A 26,400-nucleotide genomic window follows, 5' to 3' on the forward strand; every position below is an offset into this window, starting at 1 on the left:
GAGTACAAGGAGGGGCGTCAGGGCTAGGGCAGGAGTGGGGTCCTGGTGTGCGGAATGGGGTGGGCAGAGCACTTACCGGGGACCCCTTCTCGCCTGCAGGGCCAACAGGGCCTTGGCCTCCGCTTTGGCCAGGAAGCCCGATGCCTCCTGCGGGGCCCACGGGCCCACGCTCCCCAGGGGAGCCCTGAAAACAGGGGTCAGGAAAAATAACAATAGTAGTTCTCATTTCTGGAGGTTTTTCAAGCTGCCAAGCACTGAGTTTAAGCGATCACCAGCACTTATCCAATCTGTTCCCCCAAGAGTGGACAGAAGGTGCTGTGAACACCTAAGTCAGGGCAAGTGCCTCCTCAACCACAGCCCTCAAGGCTTCCTCTTCAGTGTGTGTGTGTGTGTGTGTGTGTGAGAGAGAGAGAGAGAGAGAGAGAGAGAGAGAGAGAGAGAGAGAGAGAGAAAGAGAGAGAGATCCTCCTGGCAGCCCACCAGGTCCTGCACAACTTCCCCCGGACCCCTCCCTGCCCTCATCTTCTCCTACTCTCACCCCGGCTCACTCCCCTCCAGCCACAAGGTCTCCATGCTGTTTCCTCCAATAGGCCAGGCGCGGTCCAGCCTCAGGGCCTTTGCACATGCTGTCCCTCCACCCAGAATGCCTTTCTCTGCACATCCACAGGCTCCTTCCTTACCTCCTCAGGTCCCAACTCAAATTCTCCTTCTCAGGAGGCCTTCCCTGAGCAGCCTGTCTCAGCTACTCTTCCCCCCACCCTCTGTTGCTTTGTTTTGGGACATTCATCATTGCTCATTGCTCGTCTCCCCAACTAGAGCGGAACCTCCAGGAGAAAGGAGGTTTTATATGTATCTGTCTGGCACACAGGTGAGCATGTGTCAAAGCGATCATCTGATTGAGTCATCTGATAGCCAATGAGATGGGCTATGTTACAGATGAGGAAACAGAGGCTCAGAGTGACATGACTGCCTGGCCAGTGAGTGACAGAGTTGGATGCGGCCCAGGCCTGTCTGACTCCAAAAATAATGACAATGCCCAGCTTTCCAGACACCCCAAGTTCCTCCACCCTGCTCCCTACCCAGCAGATGGGGTTGCACTTACATTGGCACCGATGGGACCTGGGGGGCCCTTGTCACCCTTCAATCCAGTAGGTCCCTGAGGGAGGAGATGATTCACAGTCAATAGACACTCCCCCACCGCCAGGTACCTCCCAGGTCCTGTCTTCACGTTGGGGGGCTCATAGTTCCCACCTCCTTCCAGGCACTGAGGTTCAGGGGGGTCGGTCTCCTCCAGGCCCCTCCTGCGGCTATGCCTTAATTTTCACAGTCATCCCCCCACCAGGATGCCCTGCCCTGAGCCCCCATCTCTTTCTCTGCCTCAGGACTCAGCACACACAGGAGGGCTCCGGAGGGTACTCACAGGGTCCCCTGGGGCTCCTTGGGGGCCAGGGAAGCCCCGCGGTCCAGGTGGTCCTTCCTTCCCGAGGGGCCCCAGCGGCCCCAGGTCCCCCTGCAGGAGAGCAGAGGAGGAAGGTCAGGCTCAGAGGATTGTCGCCCCGATCTGGAGGCCTGCCCTCCCCTGTGGGCTAATTCTGAGCCCTCCGGAGGCAGGGGGCCACTGGGGGGCTTTGGGGCCCCTCTGCCAGGTCTCCCACAGGCAGGTCTCACCTTGGCCCCCTCTCTGCCTTCCAGCCCCGGGAGACCTTGTTCCCCGGGAGGGCCGGGCGGGCCGGGCGGGCCCCTCTCACCCAGCGGCCCTGCTTCTCCTGTCTTTCCCTGGAGAGGAAGAAGGCGCATCTGGAACAGAGGTGGTCTGGGGTGGGGGGATCTGTCTGAGATCCACTCCCATCCCCCCCAAATACTGCCCCCCAGCTGTCACAACACTGGGGGAACTTGTGGGGTCCCCTCTGACCTGAGGACCCACAACACCGGCCGGACCAGGTGGGCCTGTTTGACCTTGAAAGCCCTGGGAAGAAAAATTAAAAGGAGAAGTCACCTGGGGGAGGGGAGCGGGCGGCCAGAAATGGAAAGCCCAGTGGGGTCAGAGGTCAAATCATCACTCACCAATTCTCCTCTCTGTCCAGGGTGCCCAGGTCGCCCGTCTTTCCCCTGGGGGCCCTGAAGGACAAGGTGGGGGAGAGTCGAGGCACAAATAAGGAGGCTCTCCACGCCCAGCGCCCTCCCCACCTCACCAGGGTGAGCTCACTTACAGGGGGACCCTTTGGCCCAGAGAATCCGGGGGGCCCTTGTAGGCCTGGGAGGCCCTGGAATGGAAGCAGACGTCATTACTCACCCCCCTCGCCCAGCTGTCCTCAGCTCCACACAATAACAAGAGCTGGCACCCACTGAGCGCCTTCCGCATGCCGGCACAGGGCCCGGCACACAGAGTCATTTCATTCACTGCTGCGGCCCTTGGGGTGGGGACTGTGGTTATTCCCATCCTGCAGAGGGGGAAACTGAGGCCGAGAGAGGTTCAGTGATTTGCCCAAGGTCACACAGCAGGTAAGTGGCCAAGGTAGGACTTGAACTCACGGCTCTGATCTCCGAGGCTGTGCTTTTTCCTCTGCGTTGTAATGTCTCCCTACCTCCTGGATTTGTCTCCTCCCCAGAAACACACACACACACACACACACACACACACACACACACACTCACACTCACTCTCACACTCACCTTTTCACCAGGGATCCCAGGAGCCCCGTCCTGACCCACATCGCCCTAGGACAAGAGAGAATGAGATTCAGGCCACAGAACAAACTCAACTGGGAGGAGTTGGGAAGGTCTGGGAGGGGCTGGGGAGTCTGGGGAGCCTGATGGCCCACCCCATACCTTGGTGCCTGGTGGCCCCGTGGGACCCGGTTGCCCCCTCTCTCCACGGGATCCCTGAATAGAAAAGAAGCAAAGATTGGAAGTGAGGGGTGGGCGGAGCCGAGGAGATGAGATCAAGTCCTCTGGGTCCCACCCCTCTTGTCCCACCAGGGACACCGACATAACCCTGATGCTCTTGTCCCCAACTCCCCTCTCTCGTTCCTCCTTCCAGCCCTGCCTCCCAAGACCCTGTGGGGTGGGAAGACTCCCCATTTCTTACAGGCAGTCCCCGCTCTCCCTCCAGTCCTGGCTGCCCGGCCTTCCCCTGGAAGATCAATCAGGTGAGGGGGAGCAGGTTACAGTGAAAACACATGACACCAACACACAAAGGCACCCAGTCACAGACCTAGAAAGATGTCTGTCACCATTTATTCACAAGCCTTTCACACACACACACACACACACACACACACAGTCACGCAAAGATCAGGGCATGTATGATTGCACCTCTAGGACCCACACGTATAAGCGTGTTTGTCCACGCAAACACCTATTTATCACAGTTGCACACATGTCTTCATGCCATCGTGACAAGCACTGGGTGATCACAGCCTCAGGCTGACATGTGAAGCCCGACATGCAATGTGTCCCTTGAACACGTGTACACTTAGTGTAAACACACACATGCATGGGTTTATGTGAAGATGCAGTCCTGATAAGCACAGCACATACATGCACTCATGTACATATACACAATGTCCATTTACTCAGCAACAATGCACACAGAGCAGAGTAATGCACGCATGTGTACACAGTTGCTCAATGTACACAGAAATACCCACACATGTATATAGTATCCTTTCACACACATATGCATGCCCCTCACACACATGTATGTCCACAATCACACACTGTGCAGGCTCATGCCCCATTCACTCGGTCACAGGCCCACAGGCTGCAGCACCCAGACCTCATCTAATTTGCACTGAGAGACACACGGGACACACGTACACACATAAATGCAGAGGCACCTGTGCCACAATGCCGGGCGGGGTCACCTACATGTGTCCTGCATTGCACATGGGATGAAGTAGGCCCTCAAGTGCTTCCAGGCATAGACACAGACACCCAGCCCCCCGTCATGCATAGCCATGGATGCTGTCGTCCAGGTAAGCCCTTCCCTCCCTGCCCCTCACGACTCACCCGCCTCCCTTTCTCTCCTATTGATCCCAGGGGGCCAGGCAGGCCTGTGGATCCCTGAGTGGAGAGAATCAGAGAGAAGAGGTGGGGTGAATGGCCCCTTACCCCATTCAACCACCCCATCCTTTCAGGCCTGTCCAGGCCACTGTTTCCAGAAGCTTCTTTGGTCCTCCAGCCCGTCTCCTCCAGAGCGGCCTTCTGCCCTCTGCTCCCCTCTCTCTCGCCCTTGCTCACTCCACTGCAGCCACACCGCCTCCTTCTCCGTGCTCCTCAGAGGACACGGATGTGCTCCCGCCCGAGGCCTCTGCACGGCTGCTCCCTTCGCCTCAGATGCTCTTCTCGCCCGTCCCCACGGGGCCGCTGCTCCTCAGCCCAAGCCATCATGTGGACGGCTGGCTTCCTGCCACTCTCCTGGCCACCACGTCCGCTGAGTCACCCTCCGTCTACCACTTGGCCTACTTTGTTTTCCCCATCATATCTGTATGGAAACGACTTTATTCGCTTGCTCACTTATCCAACATCTGTTTTCCCCACGAGGGCACAGTGCTCCGCTCTTATTCCTGCTGTCTGGCATGCCGTGGGGCCTCCTGGCTGTGTCGGCTAACCCGCTGCAGCCCTTCCTGCTCTGCCCATCCTGGAGGCCCATCACAGGCTCTCACGGTGTTTGCGACCCCAGACCCACAGCTGCGCGGCCCTGGGAAAATGGCTTAACCCCCTGGGAATCGGCCTCCGTTTGTAGCCAACCATATCCTCCTCGCAGGGCCTTGGTGAGGCTTAAGCAGGGTGAAGTGTAGAAAGTGATTTACACAGTGCTGGGCACAAAGTAAGTGCTCAAGCAATGCTAGCTGTCACTGTTGTTATTTCTGATGATTACGGTCTGCTGTGTGCTGTTTAGCCCCCTCAGCATTCACATCTGACGCTCTATCCCCCCTGTGGTGCTATTTGCAGGTGAGGTCTTTGGGAGGTATGAAGTCATGTCAGTGGAGCCCTCGGGAGGGGATTGTTACCCTTAAAATAAGAGGCTAGGCCCCTCTCTCTCTCTCTCTCTCTCTCTCTCTCTCTCTCTCTCTCTCTCTCTCTCTCTGTTCTCCTCCCTGCCCCACCATGTGAGGATACAAAGAGAAGACAGACAGTCATCTATAAACCAGGAAGAGCCTTCACCAGAATCTAAGCATGCTGGCATTCTGAACTGTGAGAAATGCATTTCTTCCCTGGCTGGTTTGGCTCAGTGGATAGAGCGTCAGCCTGCAGACTGAAGGATCCCAGGCTCGATTCCGGTCAAGGGCACATGCTCAGGTTGAGGGCTGGATCCCCAGTAGGAGGCATGCAGGAGACAGCCAAACAATGATTCCCTCTCATCATTGATGTTTCTATCTCTCTCTCTCCCTTCCTATCTGAAATCAATAAAAATATACATTTTTAAAAGAAATAAATTTCTGTTGTTTGAACCACCCAGTCTGAGGTGCTTTTGTTGTAGCAGCCTGAGCTAAGACCCTGACCTCAGTTTAACAGACACACCAGGCCTCCTGTGATGTACTACTCACTGCCCAAGACGGTCTTGGCTTTGCTCTAACTTCCATGAACTCCTTTGACAAGCTGGGTTTTATTCTTAGCTACTAGAATAGTAGGACACAGTGCTCCGCTCTTATTCCTGCTGTCTGGCATGCCGTGGGGCCTCCTCGGTGCACAATTTGGGCATGGGTGGGGTCCCTTAGCCTGGCCAGTGATGGGGGCCAATCAGGGTTGGCCATCCAGTGTGGGGGAGGGACCGTGGGAGGTTGGCTGTGGGAGCGCACTGACCACAGAGGGCAGCTCCTATGTTGAGCGGCTGCCCCGTGGTAGTCAGTGTTTGTCATAGTTTCCGGCCAGTCATCTGGTCTTAACGGTCGGTCTTTTAGGCATTTATATATATATATATATATATATATATATATATATATATATATATATATAGTACCGTGAGTTAATTCCCAAACCTAGTTATGTCAGTTGCCCTTGCTATTGGAGTCGTGTGGTTTAAGGAGAGTTTACAAAAATTGATGAAACATAGAAAGGAAAAGAAAGAGGTCTATCAAGTCTAAGTTAAATGGAAAAGACTTAATATAAAGGGTAAAAAAAGTAAAGAAAAAGAAAAAGAAAAAACAAACAAACACTGTCAGCAAAGCCAGTGTGGCTCATGGTTGAATGTCGATCTATGAACCCATCAGGGCACATGCCCCATATGGGCTCAATCCCCAGCGGGGGTTAAGAGGGTGCAGAAGACAGCTGATCAATAATTCTCTCTCATCATCGATGTTTCTATCTCTCTCTTCCTCTCTGAAGTCAATAAAAATTGCTGTCGCCAAAACCGGTTTGGCTCAGTGGAAAGAGCGTCGCCTGCAGACTCAAGGGTCCCAGGTTCGATTCTGGTCAAGGGCATGTACCTTGGTTGCGGGCACATCCCCAATAGGGGGTGTGCCAGAGGCAGCTGATCGATGTTTCTAACTCTCTATCCCTCTCTCTTCCTCTGTAAAAAAAAAAAAAAAAATCAATAAAATATAAAAAATTAAAAAACTTCCCTGAACTTGTGAGAAAAAGAAAAGAAAAAGCTTTTTTAAAAAAAATTGCTGTCCGATTACGCATGGGCAGGATAACTGTGCCAGGAGGAGAGGGCAAACGCAAATGCATGGAACTCGGGAAGGATCCTACCCTCAGATTTCTTCCCAAGCGTCCTTAAGAGTCTGCTCCACTTCACATAAACAAAAACTATAAATCACTGATGATGCAATATGGGTGTAGCTTTGGCAGAAAGAGGTGTCTAATCAGTAGCCTCATCCATCAAGACACTGGCAAGCCATGTACATTTTTGCATAAGTGCGTTTTATTGTAAGTTATAACTAATTCAAGATATGTAAGAAACGTATTTTTTATGATTCTCCTCCTCGTTGACTTTGTTTAAACCGATTTCAATCACACCAAGTAAGAAGGATCTTATAAATTTTTTATCATAAATTTTGTCACTATTATAGCAAATGGATGAAATAAAGAGTACGGGTATCTCCGTTCTGCAACTGGAAAAAATGGGCTCACGAAACTTGCCCAGAGAGCATTTGAGATCTTGCTTCCAGGCAATTGTGAAGTTTGGGCTTCAGTAAATTCTTATAAAAATTCAAAAAGAGAGAAAGAGACTTGCCCAGGGTTACTTAGCAAGTCAGGGGTGACTTGCCCAAGGTCACATAGAGGCTAATGAGTGGGTACTGGAGCCCAGCTCTGTCAGTTACCAGAGCCCGTACCTCATGCTGTCTATTCATGGTGGAGAGCTCAGCTCCCAGACCACGGCCCAGACCCCCAGATGTTAATCAGCCTCTGGCCCCTGCCCTTGCCCCCCTCAGCCCCTTAGCTCCTTACCTTAGGGCCTGGACGTCCTGGGTAACCTGGGAGACCTGGCACCCCAAGTTTGCCCTACAGAGGAATTATGGAACAAAGTTTAGAAATTGCAACCTGGAGGACGGTGGCGGGGGGGGGGCAGGGGGGGGAGGGGGAGGGGAGAAGAGGGCAGGATGGCTGGGCATGTGGAAGGCACAGCAGGGTGAGATTCTCTCTCCCCTCTCCCCTTTCCACTCTCCAGAAATCGGTGGGGGAAATGTCCTCAGGCGAGGATTAACCAAAAAAGAAAGCCTGTGGCCTGTGGTGGTTATGGGAACGAAAAGCAGGCAATGTGCATGGCGCTGCTCCGCAATGCTGAGCGGAGGAATCAAAGAAGGTGAGGAGGGTCACAGCCTCCTGAGGTTGGAGAGAAAAGGGCAGAGGGCAGAGGGCAGAGGGCAGAGGACAGAAGGCCGGGAACCCGTGACCACAGGATGAAAAGCTGAAGGGCAGACTGGAGGGGTGACCAAGGTCCATTCACCTTCTCCCCAGCTGAGCCTGGGGGCCCCTCCTCACCAGGCAGCCCCTCCTGCCCTTTCAGCCCCTCAGGGCCATCCTCTCCCCGGGGACCTGGGGGTCCCGGGTGCCCCTGGAATAGAAAGGAGAGGCCCTGTTATCAGTTCCTTGTCACTCTTACTCCATGAAGCCCCCAGTCTCAGCCCCAACGCACCCCCTCCCTGTCCTCCCCAAGCCCCCCAACCCCACAAGGCCCCTGACCGGGAGAGCACCTTACCCGGTCTCCTTTAAGCCCTGCATCACCCTTGAAGCCTGGGAAGCCGTCCTCTCCCTGAAGGGAGAGAGTCCAGAGGTCAGAGGTCAGGGTTCAGGGAAAGTTCACAGGCAGAGCCCCAGTATTAGGGCTTCCCTCCCAAGAAATCCCCTCCCTTCTCACCTTCACACCTTTCTCCCCCTGGAGGCCCCGGTTGCCAGAGGTACCCTGAAAAATAAAGAAGCTCTCAGGTCCTTCCCCTGCTTAAGAAAGGAGGGCCCCAAACTCAGTCCCCTGCCCCCCCAAAGCAGGTTCCCCAACGCCAAGAGGACGCTGGGCTGGAGCGGGGTAGGGGCAGCCCACTAGCGTGCTGTGCAGAAAGCGGCCTCTCTCCCGCCCCGTCTCACTGGCAGCCTCCCAAGGTCAGCTGCGTGGGGATGCGCAAGGAAGGCCAGATTTCCAAGTAATTCCTTCCCGTCTCCCGGGGACACTGTGTCCACATTTCCTTCTGGCAGGGGAAGGAGGATGAGCATTCCAGGCCCCGGCCTCGCTCCAAAGGCAGAGGCATGCTCCCCATTGTACTGGCTACAGTGCGACTCTGTGCCTGGCAACAAGGCCAGCCTGTGCTCGGGGACAGCGAGACCGCTCCGCGCGAGCCCAGATGCCGCTCAGGCCGCACTCTGGGCTCGGGCCTCAGGGAAAGCTGCGCTTGGCCACAGCGCAACCGAGCTCAAAGGGACAGTGAAATGACAGCGGGATACCATCTAACTATGTGTCCTGACAGTAGCATGACTGGGTCTCCTTCCACAGAGAGGCACCGCGTCACTGAGCTCGGCGACTACAATGAAACTGCACTTGGATGCAATCTCCTATGTGCTCTGACAACCGCGTGGCCTCCTCCGGGTACAGAGCGATTCACAGAATGACCACAGTGTAACTGAGCTTGCCAACAGCTGTCCTCTGGCCCTGGCTGCAATGTAACTGGAATCGGCTGCTATCACAAAGGTCTCAAGTGTATATAATCGTGCCTGCCTACCATGTCACAGAGTGTGGCCACCCACAGGGCGCTGTGGCCTGCTGTACCATAGCCTCCTCCCCGGTGATTGTGTCACCAAACGTGCCTACGATGCAAAAATGTGAAGAGCTGACTCTTGGCTACCACCACACTCCATTCTTAGACCTCGGGTAGTGTTTGCCTGTACGTGGCCACAGTGTGACTGGATTTAGCGACCAAATAGATGCGAATCTCAATATCCCTGTGTTCAGTCACCAGGGACCTCTGTTTAGCCACGGCGCAGCTCTCAGCTGGTCCCCACGTTGCTGGGCTTGTAGATCGCGTGACTCTGGGCTCGAGCTTTAAAGCCACCTCTGCTTGAGGACCGTGTGCTGCCCTGGACTTGGACGTGGCATTGGTGCTCACAGTGAAATGGGTTCGGCCTCGAGTGGACTCAACTGTTCTCAGCGACAAGGCAACGACTACACTGTAAGGCTGTCCTTTGGCTGTTCAGCTCTGAAGTAATACACACGCTCCTGAATATTGCCGCTCAGACCCAAACCCCACTCTCCCTCTACACCGTGCCTGGCCAATGCTGATGAATCACCTACCTTCACACCCCGAGGTCCAGGGTATCCCCGAGGGCCTGCGGACCCTGCTGGGCCCTGCGGTGAAGATAAGATTAGTGCCATCCTGTCCTCCCCCCACCCCCATGTTCTCAGGGCCCTCACCTCTCTCCTCATAAGGCCCTGACTCCTGGCCCTGACTTACCAACCCTTATCCCCAACCCAGCCTCTCTCCAGATCACTCACCTGGGTCCCCTTCTCTCCTGTGGGGCCCTCGTGGCCTGGGTGACCCTGCGGGGAAAGACATTCTAAGTTATCAGAGACCCACACGTACCACCCAAATTCCCAAGCCTCCCTTTCTTCTTCCTCCTTCTTTCCAGCATCCAGGTCTCACCGGAGGGCCATCCGATCCCGTGAGGCCTGGAATTCCTGGGTGTCCCGGGGGTCCCTGAAAGATAATGAACAGGAGGAGGAGACAGAGTCCAGATTCCACCAGGAACACGCCGCCCACATCAAGATTCCAGAACAAGCAGGTCCCTCGGGCCGGGAAACCTAACCCCAGCTCTGCCCGGACTTGCCTTGTGGCCCTGGCTAAGCCCCCTCGCCGCTCTGAGCCTCAGAAATCCTCTGCCTCTGGGACGGCTGAGCCAGGCATGGAGGAACCGTGTGGGAGGAGTGGAAGTGGGGGCTCCCTAGCCACACCCTTTTCTTCAGAAGTACCTCCGGCCCACGGCTTCATTGGAGCAGGGGTCCTCAAACTTTTTAAAGTGGGGGCCAGATCACGGTCCCTCAGAGAGCTGGAGGGCCGGACTATATGAACTACTAATTCCTACTGTAACACCTCGGCTGCGCTCACTGCCCAAAAAACCTGGTGGGCCGGATCAGACTCCTCTGCGGGCCGCATGTGGCCCGCGGGCTGTAGTTTGAAGACCCCTGAGAGAGACCAGGGCCTTGGCAGCCAGGAGGTGACTCCCCGCACAGGCAGGCCACGGCCCAGCTAGGCCAGTCAGAGTCTCTCCTGAAGTTTACCTGGATTTGGGTAAAGGATCAGCTGGATTGGGGCAAAGAAACTACAAGGTCATAAGGAGTGAAAGAGCTGGGTAAGGACACACTGAAACTGAACTACGTGTGGCGAGCGGCGTGCCTGCCGGGGGAGACAGAAACATGTGCAGAGGAGCAGAGCTGGCCGCACAGGGCCCCAGAGAAAGGGCTTTCCTGGCCCATGAGTCTTGGTAATCTTTTCTGTGACTGGCATCTGAGGGTTCCCCTGCACCCCGACAATACCCCCTTGGGTGAGCTAGCTTTGGTGGCTGTCAGTCTCTTGCCGCCTCCCCTTCGCCAACAATGGCATGGTGCCCTCTGGCCTCGTTCAGGAAATGTGCTTTGTCATTATCCAGAGCTAATAAAGGGGGCCACAGGAAGCTTTTCCTGCAGACAGCACTGAGCAAGACCCGGGTGGGGGCGGGGGAGGGGCAGAGCTGTCACTCACCTTCTCTCCAGGAGTGCCGATGGGTCCCTGGGGGCCAGGGAGTCCCTGGGGACAGAAAATAAAAAGCACAGAGTGCAAAGGGGGGCATGAGAAAGGGGTGGTGAGTGCTGCCGGTGGGGAGGTAGGGGGGTGGGGGCGGTCTGTGACCTGGGCTGGCCATCACCACCCACGTTATTGGGAAAGGTAGCTCAAACCTGGGACCCGGGATTCCCCTGCTGTCCTGGGGGTCCTGGTTCTCCTGGAGGACCCTGGGGAGAAAGGGGGGTTTGTGAAGCCGGAGGGGATCACGGTGTTGAGGTGTCGGTGAAGCTGGTGCGGGAGGAGGGGCTCATTGGGAGTAGACAACGATAGGGATGGTCCTGGGGTTCGGGTCGGAGGGTAGATCACGTACCACGTTTCCTTTGGCACCTGGCGCACCATCAATGCCCACCGCGCCCTGCGGGAGAGAAGCCGTGAGGTGGGGCGACACACCCGCAGGAGCCAGGGCCCGAGACACTGCAAGGTGGGAGGTGCGTGTGGGAGGTGAGCGCGCAGAGAAGAAGGGGGAAGGGAGTACCATGCAGAGTGAGGTGAGCAGGCAGCACGGATGCGAGAGACAGAGACATTCTCACCGGGCTGCCCAGGAACCCAGGCGAGCCTCTAGGGCCAATCAGTCCTCGGGGGCCCTGCAAGGAAGTAGGAGCATTAGCCCCTCATCGCTGCTCTGAGGCCCCATGAGTCCTGGGCACCAGGCAAGGGGTCCACGGGTCCCTGATACTCACCGGCTCCCCAGCCTGGCCAGTGGGCCCTGGAGGTCCCTCTGCTCCCTGTGGGAAAGCATCATCACTTGGGGAGGGGAGAGGGGGAGGCGAGAAGGGGGAGGGGGAGGCGGGAAGGGGAAGGGAGAGGGGAAGCGGGGAGGAAGGATCCTAGGAGAACTACCATCCCCCATCTGGGCAGCCCCTCCCAGCAACTGACATGGGGGGCCTCTGACCTGGACCCTCCACCCTGAGTCTCACCTCCTAAATCCTAACGCCAGTGCTAGCCTGCAGCTCTCCCTCTGTCATATATATATATATATATATATATATATATATATATATATATATATATATATATATAAATATTATTTCCAAGAGGAAGAGAGAGGGAGAGAGAAACATCAATGATGAGAGAGAATCATTGATCGGCTGCCTCCTGCACACTCCCCACTGGGGAATGAGCCTGCAACCTGGGCATGTGCCCTTGACTGGAAACGAATCTGGGACCCTTCAGTCTGCAGGCCGACACTCTATCCACTGAGCCAAACCAGCCAAGGCTCTCCCTCTGGTTTGAGCCTCGCTGGGGGGCCTCCAGGACCTCCAGGTCAGACCCTCACCCCTCATCCTGTCCTGTGAACACGCCCCTCCTCCCTGACCCTCACTGTGGCTTTCCAGACCAAGCCATCTCCTAACTCTCCAATAAACTTACCTTCTTACCATCTTCTCCGGGGGGACCAGGCCGCCCCATAGGGCCAAAGTCACCCTAGGGTGGGACCAGAAGGGAGTTCAGTATGGAAATGTGGGGGTAGAGATTAACACACACACACACACCCCATCACCCCCCCAGGAAAGAAGATGGGACGTGAAGAGTGAGGACTCGGAACCAGGGTTGGAAGTTCTCATACTGAGGATGGGGAGGGGCTCATGAATATTGGGAGGGTTTGGGGCACACGGGAGGGACCTCACACACTCACCCTTTGGCCCTGCTCACCAGGCAGCCCTGGAAGGCCATCAAAGCCCCTGTCACCCTGCACAAAGAAATGCCAGCTGAGCCTCGAGTCCTTGACCCTGACATCTCAATCCCGGTCCTGGCCCCACCACCTACCTTAGGTCCCGTGTCCCCTGGGAGGCCTCGAGCCCCATCTGCTCCAGAGCGGCCCTGTGGGGGGAGTGACATCCTCAGGAAACCCACCACCATTGACTGGGCCCCTTCTCGTGCAGAGTCCTGCGCCGGGAGCTTCTGTGTTAGTCTAACCTCCCACACGTACCTCAAACCCACCCACTACTCTCTACAACCACTGCCCTGTCTCTAGTCCAAGTCACCAGCGTCACAAAGATTAAGAACCCTCAGCTGCAGTCTCCGTCAGCTGGCCTGCTGTGCGTGTCTCCGGGCACTAAGGGCTATCTGGAGGCATCTCGCTCGTTATTTCCTGCCTTGTGCCAGACTTCTGTTCTGCACCTGCTGTTCCTTCTCCTGGGTTGCCCTTCCTCTCCTGTCTACCTGGTTCTAGCCCAGATTTCAGCTCCACCTGGTCTTCTCTGGCAAGTCCTCCCTGCCTCGGGACCCGGCCAGACTCCTTTGTCACCCACTCAGTGGAGCTGCCATCCTCTGTCCTCTATTCTAATCCCACCAATGACACCAGCACACCCTGGGAGCACAAGGCTGAGGCTCGTGTTGGGTGTTGGGGGGCGGATGCGAGATGACCTGAGGACCTAGGAGTCACTCACCATCTTGCCCTGCCGGCCAGGGGGCCCAACAGGTCCCTGAAGGCCTCGCGGACCCTGGAAGAGAAAGAAAAAGAGAATGGAAAGGAAAAATGAGAAGCGGGAAGGACTTGTTTTAAATCATTCCCCAGGGAGTGTAGTAATTGCAAGCGTATCCCAGCCCCTTTGTCGTTTTCCCCAGCTAGCGCTTTATCCCGTGGCCCTAAGGGAAGACCCTTCCCACGCAGTCCTATCCCCACTCCCCACCCCCCGATCTTACCTGTGGCCCCATTTCTCCCATCTCTCCTTTCTGACCAGCATACCCAGGGAGGCCCTTGGAGGAAGAGATGGGGAAATGCCATTAGAGTAGCTTCCCCTCTCCACTGACGTATCTCCCTCTTTCACGCAGCCTCTATACTCACCACGGGGCCTGGACGTCCAGTGAGCCCTACCGGGCCAGGGGGGCCTTTCATAGAGAGCTAGAAAGACAGAGGGCAACAGACTCTCTTACTCTCTACCCTCCCTTACTCTCTACTCCCTCAGCTCTCCCACAAGACTCCAGCACACCCACCCCACCCACCACAGCCCCCACTCCGCCAGAGGGATCTTCAGGAGACAAATATCTACCTGTCTCCGGACTAGCCCTTCATTCCCCCCATCTCTGCCATTCCCTCAATGTCCTTCCAACCCCCTCCCCCCGTCCGCCACGCACCTGAGCCTGCTGCATTATTGCCTGAGCCTGGGCCTGCTGGAAGGAGACTGGGGGTCCTTTGAGGGAGCCGCTTGCAAACTGGAACTATCAGGCAACTGGCAGTGAGGGGAGCCCCAAAGAGAGGCTCCACCTCCCAAAGCTGTGCCACCCTGTCTCCTTCTTACCGGCATCATGATCACAGTTCCTGGTAGGCCCCGGTGTCCATCCATGCCAGGGATTCCCGGGAGGCCAGCAGGGCCCTAAGAGAGGCAGAAGGGCACAGAGAGAGGCTGAGGTGAGAGACAGAGATGGAGGATGAGAGGGGTGGAGACAAAGAAAGGAGAGACAGAGATAGATAGAGGCAGGGAGAAAGAGAGAGAGAGTAGGCAAGAGAAAGACGTAGAGATGGAGGGAGAGAGCCAAAAAAAAGTAGCAGAGCCCCTAGCCGGTTTGGCTCAGTAGATAAGAGTGTCAGCCTATGGACTGGGGGTCCTGGGTTGATTCTAATCAAGGGCACATGCCCGGGTTGCAGACTTAATCCCCAGTAGGCTGCCAACCAATGATTCTTTCTCATCGTTGATGTTTCTATCTCTCTCCCTCTCCCTTCCTCTCCCAAGTCAATAAAAAAGTATTTTTTTAAAAAGGTAGCAGAGACAACCGAAACCGGTTTGGCTCAGTGGTAGAGCGTCGGTCTGTGGACTGAAAGGTCCCAGGTTCGATTCTGGTCAGGGGCATGTACATTGGTTGCGGGCACATCCCGGGTAGGTGTGCAAGAGGCAGCTGGTCGATGTTTCTCTCATCGATGTTTCTAGCTCTCTATCTCTCTCCCTTCCTCTCTGTAAAAAAATCAATAAAAATATATTAAAAATAATAATAATAAAAATAAAAAGGTAGCAGAGACAGAAACACACAGAGAGAGAGACAGACAGAAGAGAGATAAAGAAACAGAGACACAGCCCGGTTGACATGATTCAGTGGTTGAGCGTCAATCTATGCACTAGGAGGTCAAGGTTCAATTCCCACCCAGGGCATATGCCCAGGTTGCTGGCTCAGTCCCCAATGTGGGGCATGCAGGGGGCAGCCAATCAAGGATTCTCTCTCATCATTGATGTTTCTATCTCTTTCTCTCTCCCTTTCTCTCTGATGTCAATAAAATATATAAGAAAAAGAAAAAAAGAAAGAAAGAAAGAAAGAAAGAGAGGAAGGAAGAAACATGAGAGAACAGAGATAAAGATACTCAGAGAGAGAAACAGGGAGAAAAGCAGGAGACAGACCCCTGGGGACAGGGGAGGGGTCTGAGCTCCTGAGTGACAGTTCCCAGATGGAGAGAGAGGAGTGGGAGGGGCCTGAACCAGCTCCAGGACGGTATCCCCAGTCCCGCCTCTCAGACCCGTTCAGACATCCGCGCTGCCCATCTCAACCCCACAGCCTGAAACCTCACTCCCCAGACAGGTACACCCTGGGGGAGTCTCTTACCGGTAGGCCGGGGTCCCCAGGGTACCCTGGGGGTCCAGGAGGGCCTGAGGGGCCATCCACCCCCTGTTGAGGACAGAGGAACAGAGGTCATGAGAAGTACAAAGTTGGAACCAGCCTGACTTCTGACCCACCACTGACCCTGACCCCATGCTGACCTCTACGGCCAACCATGGAGCCATTCCTGGCCCCTAATCCTATACGGACCCACAGCAGTCCCCTTTACACCCCAATTCCTATCCCGACATCCTTTGAGCCTCAAATGTCCAATAGTCTTCAATATCACATTCCAACTCCTCACCCCAGGGGCTCAAACACCCCAACTGGAAGAGAAAGACGGGAAGAGAGGAATGCAGCCCTGACTCACCCGAGGTCCTGGAGCTCCTGGGGGTCCCTCAAACTGCTGCCCCTGAAGGAAAAATGTGTGTGACGCCCCTTCTCACCCAGACTCCACCGCCTCCTCCCAGCCCCAGGCCCCTCACCTGCTCAATCACGGCAGGTTCTCCTTTGGCTCCCTTCTCTCCAGCGCCCTGGGACAGGGGGTGGAGAGAAAAGAGATGTGAGCACTGCAACTCCGACAAAGAACTCCCAGCCAGCCAACCTCACAGCCAACATACACACACACACACACACGTGCACGCATGCACACACATGCACACACATGTGCACACATGCACACAGAGCCCATCCTCTGAACTGCCTGGGCTGTCCTTTCTTCAACCAAGATGTGTTGAGCAGCTCAGCTCCCAGCTGCCGCCTGGCCAGGCAGCGTCAGGGGAACAGCCCGCTCTAGAGCCTGTTGTGAGGGCCTGATCCTGCAGCTAGCTGCCTCTCGCTAGCTGACTGATGGACAGCAACTCCTTCAACTTCCCTGGCCTCCCTGCAAAGCCGGTGGGTGGATGGTGCCATCCCATGCAAAGAGGAGTCCCATGAACATAGGAATAAGTTCAAACAGTGCTTAGCACGTCACAGGGAGAGTTCGTTAAAATTCTTCCCCTCCACCCAGTCCAGCACCAAAGCTGGAACCTGAGCCCCCTTCTCCGTCTGCATTATTTCCCTCGGCGATTCTATCGAATTCCTTGGCTAAAGATCCACCGAGCATCTCTCGGTGGATCAATCCCAAGGGTTTATCTCCAGCCTAGACCATCTGTCTCCCTTGAACACCAGAATCTTCTAATCAACCACCCGCTTGACATCTCCACTTGGAGGCCAAACGGGGGTTGCTGAGTTAGCACATCCAAAATGAGATCCTTGGCACTTCCTACTCGGCCCTCCCTCAGGCTTCCCCATCTTGCGCCATGGTCCCATCGGGAATCTGCCGTCATCCTTACATCTTCCTCCACCTCCAGCAGCAAGACCAACATGGAGCATGACCCAAATCTGTCCACTCTTTTCTATCCCCACCTCCGCTGCTGCCCTCCTCCAGGTCACCACGGGCTGTTGCTGAGACTACGTTTCCCTGCTGCCTCTCTGGCTCCCCCTATGGTTCACATGCTGCTCAGCAGCCAGAGGAGCTGTTAAAACTCCAAATCAGACCTTGTTCCATCTCCAGTGGCTTAGTCGAAAATTTGAATGAATCACCCCACCCACAGAGCCGTCTATTAGCACAATGTCTGTCACATTAGCACAGTGCCTGTAGATAAATATTTGTCAGCTCCATTGGGATGGTAGGAAGGCATTCCAGGCAAGACAGAAACAAGGCAAGAGGAAGAATGTGACCATGGGTGGGCGCGCCCCCTGTGCCTAACCCAGTCGCGCAGACTCACAGGGAAGATGTGGAACTCAGTCTGCGACGGCTGTTCCGCTGCCCGGAAGTTGGGGCCCATGGTGGGGCCATCTCCTTCCTCATCCTCTCTGGCTAAATCAGTCTCCAGGGTCCCCAGTTCAGTTTCACCTTCAGGGTCCAGCCCCTCCTGAAGACATTAAGTCAGACCGAAGTCTACTCCTGATCACCTGCCACCACCCCTGCCCAGGGGCCTTCCCTTCCAGCCCCTCCACTTTCCACCAACCTCCAGGACGGTGACATTGCGGCCAACGGCCACAGTGGTGGTGAGGACCACGGGCGTGGGACTCGGAGGCAGAGTTGGAGCTGTTGTCTCTGTCTTGGGGGTGTCAGTAGAGGTCTGGAGGAGGGACACGGGAGTATCTGGTTTAAGGTCAAGCCAATTAAGACAAAAAGGAGAAAAAGGAGGAGTGAGCCCTGCCCACCTCCCAGTCTGGGGAAGTGGGCGTAACAGGATTCCCAGAGAACATAAGAAGGGGGGGGGGGGGGGGGGGGGGGAGGGGCTAGCCACTAGAGGCCAAGGTGTGCTGGCTGGACCAAGACAGCCAGCAGGGGGAGCTCTCATGTGTGGAGGAGGAGGGCCGAGCTTGGTGTCCGAAGCTGGAGGACAGAGCCAGGCTGGCTCCAGGGCCCAGTGATCAGGGTCAAGGTCCAGCACTCAGGGCCAGGCTCCGGAAGCCTATCCCACATGTTCTCTCCCCAGGCGAGCTCCCATCAGCCGGCCAAGCCACAGTCAGCGAGGGAGTGGCAGCTCCTCTGGCCTGGACAGCTGCAGAGGAACTGGGTCAAGAGCCACAAAGAAGGCGGTTGGGGCCCAGGTAAGGGGCTGGGGCTGGGGCTGGGGCTGGGGCTGGGGCTGGGGCTGAGGAAGGGGCTGGGGAGAGGCTGCTACCCAGGGTGCCCCTGCTCTGGGCCTGAAATAATAAGTCTTTTTCCCAGCTAATACCTAAAGCAGATGTAGTACAACCAGTGACCCTGCCCTAACCAAGGACCCCAGCCAATGGCCTTCAGCAATGACCCCTGCCCTGTAACACACCAACTATCAATCTTTATCAGGAAAGTCAAATAGTGCTCCCCATTTCAATTAATGACTCCCCAATAAATCACCCTCACCAATGGCCCCAACAGTCAACCCCAAGGAATAACACACTGATGAGCCCCAGCTACTCTTAAACAGGACTCTCATCAAGATCCTTTTAATAATAAGGTCTCGTCCTGATGTGGAGGCAGAGATGGAGAGCTCATAAGACAGAACCAGCACCCCGGCTCCACCACCCAGTCATCAGTCAGCTAAGGTAAACCCAAAGTCAGGGATTGGAGACTGAAAGCAGAAACCTTCATCAGCGGGAATCAGGAACCAGAAGTCAGGCAGCCATCGATCAGAGGTGAGAGGTCAAAGGTCCCTTACCTGGTTCTCCAGGGAGCCAAGAGAGGGATCCAGGGTCAAGGTCTCTTTGTTCTTCTTCTTCTTGCCCTTCCCCTTACGACCTCGCCCTTTTTTCTTCCCCTTTCCCTTCCTCTTCCGTTTGGGGGGAGGGGTTTCCGGCTCACCCTGGGGGACCTGGGAAGAAGACCCCAGTCAGATCCCGAGGCCCTCCGTGGGGGCCTCATCACTCTGGTCTCTAGAGGCTATGTTAGTTCACAGAGCACTCATCCTGTGTCTTAAAGCCAGGAGTCATTCAGCTTTATGATCCCGGGTCAAGGTCACCCATGCCTATGATCTGTGTGAGGGCAAGAGTCACTCAGCCCCATGGATGGGGCTCAGAATTCACTCGTTCCTGAGACCTGAACCCAGGGATGGCTCAGCCTGCGGCTTAGGACAAGCCTCTCACTCACCCCGGAGGCTGTAGGGTCCAGGTGGTCACAGCCCGGAAGGTAGCGCTCACAGGCCTGGAAGGCAGCCCGAGGATCCGTGCTTATCAGCAGCTCCTGGATATCTCCCTGGGGAGAGGGTGGGAGACAGGGAAGGAAGCCACAGGCTAACTCTGGCCCCCAATCCACGCATCGAGGCTTGGTGCTTCTCCACCCAGAGCACCCTAAGTATCAGGAGGGGGTGGCCCCCACCACAGCCCCAGTGACCCCTCGGTTCTTCAAAACTGAGAGAAGACAGATTCTACCAGGGTCACAGCAAACCACAACCGCAAACCACAGCCCACAGCATCCGTCCCATCAGAGGCACATTTGTTCCCCAGCTCTCGGGTGTCAGGTGACCTTCAAGGTGCCAGGGAGAAGGGGAACAGCAGGATGGAGAAGGTCGAGGCCTCCTGGAGGTGGCACACGTCACAGTCACACACAGCACAGCCACCAGCCACAGTCACCACACCAAAAACACGCCTGCCCCATGGCCACTCAACGCCATGCCTTGCCAGCATCCAACCTCATAACCACCCCGCACACAATCACCCGCCACCACAGCAAGCACAGTAACGCGTCACAGCCTTACTGCACATCACAAATGATCATTGCGTGGCTCTAGAACCTTCCTAATGTCGCAACCCACAGGTTGAGAACCGCTACTGTAGAGCCTAAGACCATCGGAAAACACAGATATTTACATTACAATTCATAACAGTAGCAAAATTACAGTTACGAAGTACCAACGAAAATAATTTTATGGTTGGGGGTCACCACAACAGGAGGAGCTGCATTTTAAAAGGTCGCAGCATCAGGAAGGTTGAGAACCACTGCCTAGAACCTCAGCCACACGCCACAGAGAGGGGCAAGGACGTATGGCGCTCCCTTCTCTCCGCTGCCAGACATCCCCCTCTCCCTATCTCTTCTCCGGATCAGCCTGTGGATAAAATGCCTGCCCGCCCTCTGCCTGGGTTTCCCCTGTCATTGAACAGCTACCTCAAAAGTCTCCTCTCCGAGGTCCTGGCTCCCCAGCATGGTGAGTCCAGCCGTGCTGATGAATCGAGGCCCCTGACCCAACACAGGGGGCTGGGGCTCACAGTCAGCCACCAGGGTCACCACGCCACCGTCCACACTGACCGCCACGCGGTGCCACCTGCAGGGAGACGTCTCAGCGGGGCGTGCTTCTCGCCCCACCACGCTGTGGGCCCTCCCTCTGCCTCCACTCACCTGCCATCCAGGAGGTTGACCTGCTGGGGGAGGGGTCTAAAGGAGCCGCCGAGGAGGCCCAGAGCTGGCCCCAGCGCCAGGCCCAGCTGCCGGACCCCGTCCTCGTCATAAACGGACAGAAGGACGGACTGGTTGGCTGGCTGGCCCCGCAGAGTGAGCAGCACAGAGAAGTTCTCGGGAAAGTGTTCATCTGATGGGGGTATGGAGGGGAAGGGGCCACTCAGATGACCTGGCAGTGACCCCTGCTCCCAGGATGACCCCCCTCCCCGTCCCTCCCACGCGGACTTACCTGGAAAGAGTTCCCACGTGGGGACGCCTAGAGCGCTGGCCTTGCCCACCTTGAATGCCCGGTCGCCCCCTGAGGCCCTCTGGGGGCAGAGGCCAGGCCCCTCAGGGACCCCAGCCTGGCCCCCCCGCACACCCAGAGCCTCCAGCACGTCCACGGGGTCTGCTGCAGAAAGAAGCGGGGTGCATGGCAGTTAAAATAAGCCCAGGACTCCATGGGAGTGGCGCGGGTTTGGGGACTCGGCTCTCCTGCCCCCCACTGTGTTTATGGGTCAGGCAGAGGGACCCTCATCCCCCTTTCCAACAACCCACAGCTGTTCCGGCCCCATTAGCCTGTTGACTCCTGCTTTGTTGTGTGTTTTTCCCCTTGGTTTTGGTGAGAGAGAAAAACACTGACCTAGTTCTGGGATGAATCAAAGCTTCCTGGCCTGAGCCCCAGAGCCAGACTGTCCCCCTCGCCGCTCTCCCCCGCACCAGCTCCCTGGGGCTGCTTCCAGGCCCGGAGCCCCCTTGCCAGGGGAAACCCACTCGGAGAGGATGGGGCCTCTTGCGTGCTCCTTCCCCACCTCCTCCCTCTGACCTTTTCGTTGGACCACCACTTCCTATGAACTGCTCCCTCTGACCACGCCCTCTCCTGACCGATTCCTTCTGACCTCCTCCTGGACCACCGTCACCCATGATCTCCCCGCTGGGGCCACTCCTGCTCTGGCCATCCCCTCCGACCACCTCCCTCTGCCTATCCCAGTCATCTGACCTGTGACCTCCCCGTGTTAGCTCCCTCTTTGTCTTCATGATGAACACCTCTCTGATAACCTCCTGACCTCCTCCCTCTGACCTGCTCCCTCTCACCCCAGCAAAGGAAGGAACTGGTCTGGCCCAATCAGAGCCTAATCCAAGCAGTTGTACCAGCCCCACCCCTTGCAGCTCAGGCTGGCCAGCAGTAAGTGGAACCACATGGCTTGGGCAGGAGTGGGCGGGGCTACCCCTGGCCCAAAGCGCCTGCCCGATCTCCCCTCCTCTCCACCCCCAGCAGACGTCCTACTGACCCCCTGACCCAGCCTCTTGGCGGGAGTCAGGTTCTACTGGGTCTGCCCATGACCTCACCCTGGGGGCGGCTCTGCTGACCTCACCGTTGGGAACCAGAATAGGGGCCAAGAGTTGAGGGAAATAGGGGCTTGGATGAGGGACCCCATTCCAGCTTCTCCTGGGCCAGACTTTTCATTCTCCAGACTACTGTAGAGCCTGTTTCAGCCTCAGCTCCCTCTTACCCCCAACTTCCTTCTGCTCCCATTTTTTATGACTTCTCTCCCCCACCCCGCCCTCTCTCTGTCCCACTTTCTGTCTCGGTCTTTCCGGGTCGCTCTCCGAGTCCAGCTCTGAATCTCTGGTCGGTCTCTCTCTCTCTCTCTCTCTCTCTCTCTCTCTTTCTCTCCCCCTCCCCCTTTCCCATCCTGCAACCATCATCAGCCCCATCTCTAATTGCCTGTTCTGTGGCCGGGCTGTCATTAAGAGGTATTTGGGTTACAGACCCCTGGGGCTAAGATCTGGGCTCCCAGGCTCTGCTAACCACAAGGGTCACTCCCTCCTGCAATGACCATCCAGCTGCCCCCTCTCCAGGCTGGGGCCCATGGGAGGGCTGAGATCCAGCATCTCAGTGTGGCTCTCCCAGGCTCTCCCCTCATCCAGACCTCAGTCTCTGTGCAGTGGGGGGAATCTCCTCCCTACCAACTGCCCATTCATGTTTCAAAAGTCCTTCCCAGCATCTAACCCAAATGCCTCTTGCTTCAATCTTGTGTCCCTTCTGAAGTGACCTTTCAGAAACTGACTTCCCTTTCTTTTCATGGCTGGCTTCTTGACAAGAAGACACACAAGAGGCATTGAGTCTTGCCTGCAGGGTCAGGGCGGTGAGGGGGGGGGGGGCGGGCGGGGTGTCTGTCAAGGACCCAGCCCACCCTTCCCCCACAGACTCTCCCCTATGATGGTCAGGGCCCGGGGGAGACGTTGGGTGGGGTCTAGGGTGTGGAGGGAGGCAGGCAGGGACCAGGCTGGGACATGGCTGGGACCCCCTCAGAAGTGTAGGGAAGCATAGGTGTGCGTGTCTGTGCCGTGTGTGTGTGTGTGCTACTGTGCATGTGCATGAGATTGTGCATGTGTGTGACATTCACGGAGCAGGGAGTGTCTGAGTGTGGTCTGCGGTGTCAGTGCGCGTGAGTGTGAGGCCTGGGATGGAAAGATTAGGCCCAGTCCTTTGACTTGTGGCTGCGTGTCCGTGGGAGCCGGCCCGGCAGTGAGGTCTCACAGGTGATCTGTGGTTGTGTTTAGACTCCAGTCGGGGGCCTGTGGTAACACCGGAAAGCGTCGCCAGGCCAACGTGTGGGTGACTGGTTGTGAATGTTGACCATGTCGTATGGATGCCAGTGGGAGCGCGTTGAAACGTGTAGGAGGGTGACCAAAGCTGTGGCTCTGGGGCGGGTGACTGGTGCGGCCTCCTCAGCGTGGGCACCGGTGTCTAACATTCCGGGTGTCTCAGGGGCTTGCATTCTGAATAATTGCCGGAGATGGAACGCTAGTGTGGATGAGCGAGCGTGGGAATGGGGCATAGGCCAATCTGGGATTATCCACGTGAGCAGGCACCTCCCTGAACTTCAGAGGAAATGGTGTGTGTGTGTGTGTGTGTGTGTGTGTGTGTGTGATGGAGGGCTGAGTTTATCTTAGGGAGGGGTTTCCTAGGCCTGCCTGGAGTCTCTCAGACCAGGGAAGCCCTCTCAAGGATCACTTGAGGGTCCAAAATCTTCCCAACCCCCAGGTGCCCCGCACCGGGGAACCCTGCTTGGGGGCGGGGGGTGGGGGGGGGGCATGGCACCCCGCCAGAGGAGCGCAGCTGGGCGTGCGTCAGCGCTGACTCACCCGTCCGACGGCCCCCGGGACCCTTCGGAGGGGGGAGGGCCTCCTGAGAAATTCCTGGGGAAAAACACCCTGGGCCCGCCCGGGGTGGGGACCAACTTCCACTCCAGCCCCCGCCGGAGCTCCGCCCCGCCCCGCCCCCGCCCCGCCCGGCCTCGCCCCTCACCGCGGCCCTCCCCGGGCCCTGTCCGTGGTGCTGATCCCGGCTCTGGGGAGCTCGGCGTGGGGGGAGGGGGAAGGGGACGGGGGAGAGGAGGTGGTAGCGCCCCAATCGGGGACAAGGGAAGAAGAGGGAGAGTAGGGTAAAGGCATTTGGGGAGACGCAAAGGGAAGCCTGAATGCCCTAATAGCCCCCTCCCATACTCGCCCCCACTCACCCATCACCCTTAGGATCATCCGCTTATGTCCTCCAGGGCAATCACTGACTATCACACGCTCGTTTCGGGGATCAGCCCGTCACCCACATCCATGCAATCAACTCTCACTCTCCAGCACACACACAGTTTCCCTCCAAGTGGCCAGGCACCCATGGCTACACAGAGCATCTTGCACGCTTATACATTGCATCCGTTCCCCTGCGCCCACCAGCAAAACACGGTCCCTCGTTTCCCCACCCCCCGCCCAGCTGTCACAGTCGGACAGCCGAGCCGGACAGTCGCACACGGTAGCGGCCACGCGCAAAGAGCGCGCCTCCCCCTTCCCGGCCCCACCCCGCCGTGGGGCGCCCCGCTGGGCTCTGCCCTCCGCGCCCTCGGCCCTCCCTCCGGGCTCACCCGCCTGTGTCCAGGGCAGAAGCTGCAGCGAGGCCAGGAGCAGGCAGAGGCCGGCCCATGGCTGGCCGAGGCCCCGGCGACACCCCATCCCGGCGGGGCCCACACCCAAGGTCGGGGACCGGCCGGCCGGGGCGGCTGCGGGGAGTGGCGACTCCGCGGGCTCCGGGCACGCACTCCGGGGGCCAGCTCCGCTCGGGACCAGCGGGAGACTGCCCGAGACCCCGCCCTGGCCTCGCCCTGCACGCCAGCGCCCGGCCAGGCGGGCCCGCGGGAAGGGAGGCGGCTGACAGCTGGTGGGGGGAGTTTGGAAAGTTTGCGCTGAGCGCTGATTGGGTGGAGGCTGGGCCGGCGCTGGGCCCCGCTTGCCCCGCCCCACGCTGGAGGAGGAGGACGGTCACTCAGCACCCGGCCTTAGCATTCAGGGTTCCAGGCTCACCCCAAACCCTTTCCTCCAAACAGGCCCCTCAAAGAAGATCTTGGCCTCATTCAAACGTCAGCCTCCATCCAGGCCCTGCTATTAGGGAGTACAGCTTTATACCAAGTTCTTCCTGTGCCATGGAGGGTCCCTAAATGGGATCTCAGCCTCCCACCAAACACCCACCCGCCTTACCCCAATCGCTTAGCCCCACCCAAGAGGTACTGCCTCACTCCAACACCTTCCCTTTAGGTTCCTAAATAAGGGATCTTCTTCTCACCTTAACCCTCACCCCAGATTCTACAATGACGCTCTCGGGCTTGCCCCAAACCTTCCTCTATACTCCCACATTCCAGAATAGGATGTCCCAGCCCCCTCCCCACAGATTCCCAAGCACCCGTCTTGATTTCTCCCAAACTCTTAATCTTCCAATAAAGGGTTCCACCTCCATCCCTAGACCCTTCTGCCCAGCTCAGGTCCCCAAATGGATGCTCTATCCCCAATTCCAAATCTGCACACATACCCCCCCCCTTAACTGTGGGTGTCTGACTGCACCCCTAAACAGAGCCCTGCCACAGGGAGGAGCGGTTCCCTGCCATTTCTGAGGTGAGGCAGAGCACCCCCCCTCACCCTACCCGGACCCCCCAGTGTGAAGAGACCCCCAGGGGGTCAGGCGGAGCTGTCTGTGCATCCGAACAAGAGCAGACATGTGGGATCTGAGAAAGCTTCCTCTGGGAGGAACCCTGGGGGCGGGCGTGGCCCGGGCCCTGAGCTCCCCCCTCACCACCGAGAGAGACAGAGAGAGAGAGAGAGAGAGAGAGAGAGAGAGAGAGAGAGAGGCCAGCAGTGCCTCCCTCCCAGCCTCTGGCTCCTCAGACAAAGAGTCTCTGTGTCCCTGGAGAGGAGGGGGTGGGGGCCCATGTGGCCTGGGGGGGAGATGGGGGCGCCCAGGGTAGGGGCAGCAGAGGGAATCTCCCCAAGCTGCTCCTCCTCCCCCCCCCCAGGGACATCTGAGGCTGAGCCTCTCATCATTTCTGCACTGCCTTGCCCTGCCTTGCCGGGAAGTTTCTGCTGTATCTAACCGCATCTTCTGGCATTCCTGCGCACATCCGAAAGGACCCCACTGAGACCATGCTCTCTGCCACCTCCTCTCCCTCTCTCCCTCCAATCAGAGACTCTGCCCAGAATAGAGACAGAAGAGAATCCCCGCGCTCCCTGAAACTCCCTCCACCCCGAATAATAAATGTACAATCATAATAAAAAGCCCCCAGGTATGAGTGTAGCAGTGAGGAGAAGACGTTTTTACAGATCACAAAAACATTTTTACAGATAACAGAAGGGGGAGTGTTGGGGTTAAGGAATTCCCCCCAGTGCCTGGCC

General features: G+C 57.1%; 1 protein-coding gene across 2 annotated transcripts in view; it reads right to left on the reverse strand.

The window, feature by feature from the left end:
- Positions 1 to 24,885, reverse strand: part of COL5A3 (collagen type V alpha 3 chain) — a 39,647-nt gene extending 14,762 nt beyond the window's left edge. Inside the window, exons 1-42 of one of the 2 annotated variants that reach the window (XM_084885641.1) lie at positions 24,606 to 24,885; positions 20,933 to 21,091; positions 20,644 to 20,833; positions 20,413 to 20,569; positions 19,399 to 19,503; positions 18,971 to 19,123; positions 17,789 to 17,902; positions 17,546 to 17,692; positions 16,262 to 16,309; positions 16,147 to 16,188; positions 15,783 to 15,845; positions 14,492 to 14,566; positions 14,328 to 14,411; positions 14,038 to 14,094; positions 13,896 to 13,949; positions 13,640 to 13,693; positions 13,017 to 13,070; positions 12,886 to 12,939; positions 12,621 to 12,674; positions 11,933 to 11,977; positions 11,783 to 11,836; positions 11,563 to 11,607; positions 11,366 to 11,419; positions 11,172 to 11,216; positions 10,077 to 10,130; positions 9,929 to 9,973; positions 9,728 to 9,781; positions 8,306 to 8,350; positions 8,147 to 8,200; positions 7,895 to 8,002; positions 7,396 to 7,449; positions 4,012 to 4,065; positions 3,089 to 3,133; positions 2,830 to 2,883; positions 2,674 to 2,718; positions 2,211 to 2,264; positions 2,065 to 2,118; positions 1,913 to 1,966; positions 1,669 to 1,776; positions 1,421 to 1,510; positions 1,103 to 1,156; positions 77 to 184 (exon numbers count right to left, since the gene is read on the reverse strand). In XM_084885641.1, coding sequence (XP_084741767.1) covers positions 77 to 184; positions 1,103 to 1,156; positions 1,421 to 1,510; positions 1,669 to 1,776; positions 1,913 to 1,966; positions 2,065 to 2,118; positions 2,211 to 2,264; positions 2,674 to 2,718; positions 2,830 to 2,883; positions 3,089 to 3,133; positions 4,012 to 4,065; positions 7,396 to 7,449; positions 7,895 to 8,002; positions 8,147 to 8,200; positions 8,306 to 8,350; positions 9,728 to 9,781; positions 9,929 to 9,973; positions 10,077 to 10,130; positions 11,172 to 11,216; positions 11,366 to 11,419; positions 11,563 to 11,607; positions 11,783 to 11,836; positions 11,933 to 11,977; positions 12,621 to 12,674; positions 12,886 to 12,939; positions 13,017 to 13,070; positions 13,640 to 13,693; positions 13,896 to 13,949; positions 14,038 to 14,094; positions 14,328 to 14,411; positions 14,492 to 14,566; positions 15,783 to 15,845; positions 16,147 to 16,188; positions 16,262 to 16,309; positions 17,546 to 17,692; positions 17,789 to 17,902; positions 18,971 to 19,123; positions 19,399 to 19,503; positions 20,413 to 20,569; positions 20,644 to 20,833; positions 20,933 to 21,091; positions 24,606 to 24,693 — 3,129 coding nt within the window. In that variant the 5' untranslated portion in view covers positions 24,694 to 24,885. Of the gene's footprint in view, positions 1 to 76; positions 185 to 1,102; positions 1,157 to 1,420; positions 1,511 to 1,668; positions 1,777 to 1,912; positions 1,967 to 2,064; positions 2,119 to 2,210; positions 2,265 to 2,673; positions 2,719 to 2,829; positions 2,884 to 3,088; positions 3,134 to 4,011; positions 4,066 to 7,395; positions 7,450 to 7,894; positions 8,003 to 8,146; positions 8,201 to 8,305; positions 8,351 to 9,727; positions 9,782 to 9,928; positions 9,974 to 10,076; positions 10,131 to 11,171; positions 11,217 to 11,365; positions 11,420 to 11,562; positions 11,608 to 11,782; positions 11,837 to 11,932; positions 11,978 to 12,620; positions 12,675 to 12,885; positions 12,940 to 13,016; positions 13,071 to 13,639; positions 13,694 to 13,895; positions 13,950 to 14,037; positions 14,095 to 14,327; positions 14,412 to 14,491; positions 14,567 to 15,782; positions 15,846 to 16,146; positions 16,189 to 16,261; positions 16,310 to 17,545; positions 17,693 to 17,788; positions 17,903 to 18,970; positions 19,124 to 19,398; positions 19,504 to 20,412; positions 20,570 to 20,643; positions 20,834 to 20,932; positions 21,095 to 24,605 lie in introns of both variants that reach the window. The other variant, XM_084885640.1, reaches the window with a different exon arrangement.
- Positions 24,886 to 26,400: the final 1,515 nt, after the last annotated feature.

This window comes from Pipistrellus hanaki, assembly GCF_964339955.1.
Source record: "Pipistrellus hanaki genome assembly, chromosome: 5".
NCBI lineage: Eukaryota > Metazoa > Chordata > Mammalia > Chiroptera > Vespertilionidae > Pipistrellus > Pipistrellus hanaki.